Source organism: Tilletiaria anomala (assembly GCF_000711695.1).
Source record: "Tilletiaria anomala UBC 951 chromosome Unknown K437scaffold_210, whole genome shotgun sequence".
NCBI classification, from domain to species: domain Eukaryota; kingdom Fungi; phylum Basidiomycota; class Exobasidiomycetes; order Georgefischeriales; family Tilletiariaceae; genus Tilletiaria; species Tilletiaria anomala.
Genome location: NW_013546812.1, coordinates 1 through 6,591, shown reverse-complemented (window position 1 = coordinate 6,591; position 6,591 = coordinate 1). Strand labels below are relative to the sequence as shown.

The 6,591-nt window shown below is 57.7% G+C and overlaps 3 protein-coding genes across 3 annotated transcripts; all 3 read left to right on the top strand.

Moving 5' to 3' along the window:
- The first annotated feature begins 549 nt into the window (after positions 1-549).
- K437DRAFT_77750 (uncharacterized protein) lies at positions 550-3,800 on the top strand. Its single transcript, XM_013384354.1, has 2 exons — positions 550-1,762; positions 1,856-3,800. Exons 1-2 carry the CDS (start codon positions 642-644, stop codon positions 3,783-3,785), a joined length of 3,051 nt encoding a protein of 1,016 aa, XP_013239808.1. The 5' UTR covers positions 550-641; the 3' UTR covers positions 3,786-3,800.
- Positions 3,801-4,290: 490 nt separating this feature from the next.
- K437DRAFT_77752 (uncharacterized protein) lies at positions 4,291-4,747 on the top strand (the record flags this gene model as incomplete). The annotated part of the gene is made up of 1 exon (XM_013384353.1): positions 4,291-4,747. A coding segment is annotated over exon 1 (312 nt), but the record flags the coding sequence as incomplete, so codon positions are not given.
- Positions 4,748-4,914: 167 nt separating this feature from the next.
- Positions 4,915-6,097, top strand: K437DRAFT_260356 (putative ARL1-ADP-ribosylation factor). Its single transcript, XM_013384352.1, has 5 exons — positions 4,915-5,195; positions 5,285-5,346; positions 5,423-5,504; positions 5,609-5,899; positions 5,970-6,097. The coding sequence occupies exons 1-5, from the start codon at positions 5,107-5,109 to the stop codon at positions 5,998-6,000; spliced, it is 555 nt and encodes a 184-aa protein (XP_013239806.1). The 5' UTR covers positions 4,915-5,106; the 3' UTR covers positions 6,001-6,097.
- The last annotated feature ends 494 nt before the right edge of the window (positions 6,098-6,591 follow it).

The following is a 6,591-nucleotide window of genomic DNA, read 5'->3' as shown; positions in this document are numbered from 1 at the left end:
CATGCTTTTTATAGGAATTACCCCTAAGTGGATGTGCGTCTTCCCATATTTGCTCTGATACACTCATGTCGATCACCTCGCTTTTCTGCCTTAGCCTCGAGTGAGGCGATGTATGACAATGTGACGAAAACTAAATGTAGCATAAAGCAATGGTGAATAGGTCCCTCGAGTATCAGAGCAGCACCACGTGATGCCCGCCACTGTGGAGGTTTGGGGAAGGGAGGACGTTCTGATGCCGTGCTCTGGCGTGCCGCTATCAGAAGTGGGACGGCATGACTATGGCGCGTATCAGAATGTCAAGTTCCGAGCCCTCTAGTGCGATGATTTTTATTCTGTCAAAGCAGCCAGACCCACCCGATGCCACAACCCGAATGGAATCAAACCCATTCGCACATCCAATCATCCTCACCCTCGGTGCATGAACCCTCCATCTTACCAGCCCCAACACACCAAGCATATAGTAGTTGCGGGCACAGACAACAACGACGACGACGGGCCACAACGGCCTCTGTCTCGGATAGAGAAATACCGGTCACTCAGCGGACCGGGGTGAACTCAGCGGGGGAGCACTCGTATCTCCTCACCCTCACTTTCATTCGCACGTCTTCTTCCCCTCGTATTAAGACAGATATATATATACCATGTCGTGTCCAACACCCGTCCCAACAGCGACGCTGTACACAACCGTCTATAGCACAACCACCGTCACCGAGTCGGGCGGAGGCGGTGGTGCTGGGTCGAGCACACCGTCCTCGTCTTCCTCGACCAGCAGCTCATCCTCTCCTTCCAGCAGCTCAACGCCTTCACCGGGCTCGGGGGTCGGCAGCAGCAGCGGCAGTGGCAGCAGTGTAGAGGCTACATCCTCAAAAAGAAATGAAGCCGGCAGCGGCGGCAGCAGAAGCATGGCGGAAAATGGACGGCGATGGATCAAGTTCGGCAAGCCGCTGCCCGACCTTGTGCCAGCGAAGGCGAGGGATGAACCAGCACCTGGGGCCAGCTACCACTTTGCGCGGGTCGTTCACAGTGGTGCGCGAGGTGCCGATGGCGCACAACAGCATTTACAGGCGCTGGCGAGTGCAGCAAACGCCATCTACCCCGAGCTGCTCGTTGCGCGCCAGCAGGCCCGCACCTTCATCAGCACTATCACGAGGAGCTACGCTACCGCAACGCTGTACAGTACACCTGCATGCAACACTCCTGCATCCTCACACCAACAACAGCAGCCCTCATCGTTTCAGCAGAGTCAACAACAGTCGTCCCAGGAACAGCCGGTAGCTTCCAGCGAGCCGCTCTTCCCGCTCACGCTGCCCGCAACAACGGGGTCCGAGACGACGCGTACGGCACCCATCGTGACCTACCTCACCTCGACGTACTACGCCACGCCGACGTCCAGCAGCGGCACAGCGAAAGCCTCTAACGTTGGCGGCCTCGCGAACGGGGACGGGAGCGGCGATGGCAGCGGCAGCGTAAACGCGGGCGCCATCGCCGGCGGCGTCGTCGGCGGCATCGCAGGAGCCGCTGGGCTCCTCTTTCTCTTCTTCTGGCTCTGCCGCCGTAACAAGCAGCGCCAGCAGCTGCAGCAAGCGCATGATGGCGGCCTCCCGTCCAAGGAAGGTTCCCTCGCTGATGGTGGCAGCGGCAGCAAGGCATTCCTCGGCGGCGTAGGTGGCCTCTTTGCGAGGAAACACCAGCGCCTCGACTCGTACTTTGACCCAACGGGTGTGAGGGGCGCGCACGGCGGTGGCGGGTATGGCGATCAAAGGTGCGCATCGTGGCCTCCTTTCTTTTCTTTCTTACCCTTTTCCTTGGATGTATGCACTGACGTTGGCTAAACACTCTCATCTTGTGCAACCAGCTTCGAATACTTTGGCACCTCGGGCGGGGCGCGCACGTCGACATCCGAGATCGGACGCGCATTCACTGCAGGCGGCGCTGCCGGCGCCGAGGCTGATGCCGATGACGCCGACCTGCTGCACGATCCGCGCCGCGAGTCGTGGGGGATGCTCGGCGTTAATGTCAAGCACGCTGGCCGTCTTGGTGCCGAATCGCCCATCGCGCGTCACCTCTCTCAGTCATACAGCCACGCGTCGGCCAACTCGGCCGTGTATGCCTCCTTTGCCGACACTTCCACCACCGCCACCGCTGGGAGCGTCGAGTGGCCGTCGACGGTGTCGCCTAAGCACGAGAAGCAGTATGCGGGCATCACCGCGCAGGATGTAAATGCGTACTACGCCGTCGGTGCCGCGGCGCATGTCAAGCAACAGCAGCAGCTGCTGCTGCCGCAACACCCAGCCGCTGGCCCGAACCACCACGAGCCGCTCGACTTTGACCAACAGGTTGCCATGGTCGCGTTTCCGCCACCGGAAACGCGTGCACAGCTCAGCAAGATGCTCCCGACAAGCCCGAATTTCTACGGCTTTGCACCCTCGCCTGCGCGCGCGCTCAGTCCCTCGCGCGTCGGCGCCGACAGTGCGGATCGGGGCCAGCGCCACTCAGCAACGCCGACATCGCACAGCGAGGCGAAAGAGGAGATCGGGCTCGCGATGACCAGCGATGACGCCGTTAGTGCTGCCAGTGCAAGTGAGGCGTGCAGTGAGGCGTCGCACGAAGGTGCGCGCTCCCGCTTAAGCGGCGCCATCAGCTCGTTCAGTGGCCTCCGTCACGGCAACAGCGTGCGTACCAACGGCCCTGGGCAGCAGCTCGCGCAGGCCCCTGCTGCTGCTGCTGTTGCGCCGCCGACGCATAACCGCGCAAGGAGTGACAATAGTTTGCTCGACGCGGCCATGTCTCTCTCACGCCAGGAGTCCCTGGCTTTTCCCCCCGGTACGGAAGCCGCGCAATCAGCAGTTGTCGAGAAGGCTGATGCGACCGCGCCGTACGCCGACACGGTCCCCAACGCTTCCCCTTCGGTGTACTGTGCACTCAACTCTCCTGACTCTCAGCCGCCCGCCGGGCCTTCCTCGCCGACGGGCAGTAGCGTGCGCAGCTTGTCGTATACGAAGAGCAGCCAGCAGCAGCACGCTGCTCACGTGCAGGCACAGCACCAGCACCAGCATCGCCTCTCCGGCGGCAACTGGTCCGTCTCACGGTCCAGGCCCATCACGCCGCCGTTCACCCCCGGGCTGTATGAGAACTATCCATCCATGTACACGCACCTCGATGCGCAGGAGGACGGCAGCAACGCCGCGCCTGGCGGCGGTGCTGGCGAGCAGATGATGGGCGTTGCGCGCAGCGCCAGCGGCAGCTTCTTTGCAACTAGTACGTCCGGCATAACGATGCCCACGCTCTCGTCTGCATCGTCCAGCTCGGTGCCTTCCGAGGCTGACTTTAGCACGCAGCACCAGGCCCAACTGCAGGGGAACAACCACCAGTTGCTTGGGAGCATTTTCGGCGAGCATCAACGGCAGCTCTCCCGCGGCAGCTCCAATGAGCAGCACATGTGGATGCAGCCCCCCCGTAGTGGCAACACCATGCAGCAGCAGCAGATGTCAGCGCCCCCAATGGGCCCGCTACCAAGCCTACCGTCGAATGGCAGCATTCTTGACCCACACGGCGTAGCCATTGGGCCGCCACGGACAACCGCAGCGCTAGTCACAGCTGCGTCGATGCACAAGACGCCGGCATTCGCGCGCGCGCTCGGCAGGGATGTCCATAGCGGTGCCGCAGAGTTTGTCGCCGTCGTGCCCGCCTCGGAGGTGGACCGCGACGCAGAGGAGACAGAGCGCCTCGGAGCCAACTTCTGGCGCGCATCTGGCGTCCTGCACATCGTCAATTCCGGCGCGTAGACACCCTTGTGGTCGGGCGATTTGTTCTTCTTATCGTTCGGTTCGCCTTCTTTCGGGCTTCTCCTTCGGGGAAACACACATACATATATATAAGCCTATATGTTGGCCGGAATGGTGGGACGGAAGGCTTCTACCGCCCGCTCGCTCGGCTACACAACAAAACCTTTCCAACACGGTCTTTACGCGTATCCCGACGGACCATCGCATTTGCGTCTTTCGCTCCCTCGTTCTTCTCGACAGTCGATCGAATACCAGTCGCCGCGTCAGGCCCCTCCCGGGACGGGCCTCAGACGACACCCACTTCCTTTGCTCTTTGCACATTCGAATTCGTGCGAACTTGCTTGTACTACAACAACGCATGTGAATCAAGGCACCGGTGCCACTTTAGAGTTGTAACAGCTCGGGTGCACTGACCGCAAACTTCAGGCGTAGGCCTACTCTGCCTTCATTAGCTATTGTGTGCATCAAAGTAGGCATAGCCATAGCCATAGCCATAGTCATCACCGTACTCATCAACATATTCATCGCCATAGACACCTTCCACGTCATCGTGGTCCTTGTCATACCAACAGATTCTGTGGTACGAACTGATGTCTCGATACTTTTTGATGCCTATTGCGGCTGTGAGGTCGAGGTAGCCTTCGTGACCTATGCGCGCCGCTGCAGACGGTGATCTGTTCCCTGCCGAGAGCTCAGCTCGACACATGACATACCTGACGCCACCATTCCTGCTCGTTGCCTGCGGCTGCTTGGCCCACTTCCCGAAGCACTTACCAGACAAGGCTGGCCGCAAAGTGCTTGCAAAACTCCCGCCGCGCTTCCGAGCCAGGCGTGAGCCCTTCGTAGCAGATTGGACACTTGCCGCTTTCTCGCGGCACGCGCTTCTTTTCCGAAGCAGAAGAGTAATTGAATGCTTGTTGGCGGTGCGCACAAATGCCAGGATATGCGCGGGTGACTGTGTTGGTTGGTTGTCAATCAATATCTATAGCATCGTCATTTAGAAAACTCGCTGCGTCGTCGCCGTGGTGAGAGATGGAAGCATAACCCTACTCGGCTCGTTGGTGCCAATTAATTGGTATCTCCCTTTCGCACCTTGTCATTGTTGGCGCGATGAGCTTTACACATTTTGCTTGCTCCAACAGCTCGAAGCGTTCTCAGAGACCAGCAGCCAATAGTTGCGGAGAGTGGGTTTCAGACCGCGTCGCCTCAAAAGGGAGCAGGTCGAGGTTCTTCGGGGTGACCACCGGCTAGCCGCCCTGCAACTCCTTCCCGGCCGGACCGTGGCGAGAACGGAAGCAGAACAAGCAAGGAGAAGCACAAGATGGGCGCCTCATTCTCCTCCCTTTTCGGGCGATTGGCTTTCTGGTCAAAGGATGAAGAGCTTCGGATATTGATGCTCGGCCTTGACAGGTAAGCGCCGTTTCTCTTTACTCTTTATTCACAGTGATGGCGACTCGCTTGCCAGATGTGCTGATTGAGTTCGACTTCCTCGATTGCAGTGCCGGAAAAACCACCATCCTTTATCAGTTACAGCTAGGGGAGGTGGTCTCAACGATTCCTAGTGCGTCGACGATTTCAAGGCTCAGTGCCCAGATGACCTTTCCGAACCTTCACTGAGAATCATTTTGGCCTTGCAGCGATTGGTTTCAACGTAGAGACTGTGAGGTACAAGAATATTTCCATGCAAGTATGGGACTTGGGTGGACAAACCTCAATACGGTGAGTCAATAGGTAGGTGATCCACCTCAAGAGCACTCGCGCTTCTGGTCAGCTTTTTATCCACGGCACCTTGACACATCGCATACTACGTCTTGCTCCCGCAGACCCTATTGGCGCTGCTACTACGCCAACACTACCGCGATCATCTACGTTATCGACTCATCTGATCGCGAGCGGCTCTCCACATCCAAGCGCGAGCTGCTGAGCATGCTCCAAGAGGACGAGCTCCAGCAGGCCAAGCTGCTCATCTTTGCTAACAAACAGGACCTACCGAATGCAGCGAGCGCCAGCGAGGTGTCGGGCGCCCTTGGCCTCGACACGCTCAAGGACCGGCAGTGGAGCATCTTCAAGTGTGTTGCCACCAAGGGGGAGGGCCTCGAGGATGGAATGGACTGGTGGGTGCCAGCCGCGAATAAGTTTTTCCTTACCTATGTTGACCTGCGCCCTGGCTCTATTATACGGCAGGCTCATCAACACGTTGCAGTCGCAAGGTTGACAACGTTAACCTCCGAATAATGGCTCAAGCCAAGCATTTTATTTACATCTGTATCATATCACACTTCTCCATAATATGTAGGCGTGTTTGCGCCTCTTTGGAAGCGTTGAGGACTGCGCGATTGATGTTGGATGATTACTGATTATGATCTACTGATTAAGGTGTTTACAATATGGTATACGCTCTGAACCATTGATTATATCCCTCACAGCCTCCGGACGATGTCGATTACCACGGAACGACAGTTCATCTAGCTCGTTACAGAACAAACCAATCAACTCACCGGTAATCAAGAGCTACTCATACATATTGATGAGATACATTATCTTGTCGTGTAGGGTATCGCGGCATGCTTTGCGGCTCTCATTATTGTAGACTATATAAGAGCACTGAATGTTAGCGAACCGGCTTCGATGGCTGAAACAAAAGATAGCAGAGCTGTCAGACCGGCGAGTGCTAGCAGCTCGTTAGCCTTGCTCGGAACCTCCGACTTGTTTTCCTCCTTTTCTGTTGTCTGCATGGGTCGAGCTATGGTATCTAACTTCTGAAAAGCCCATCAATGGAACCAATCGGACGAGCGAGCAAGTTGCG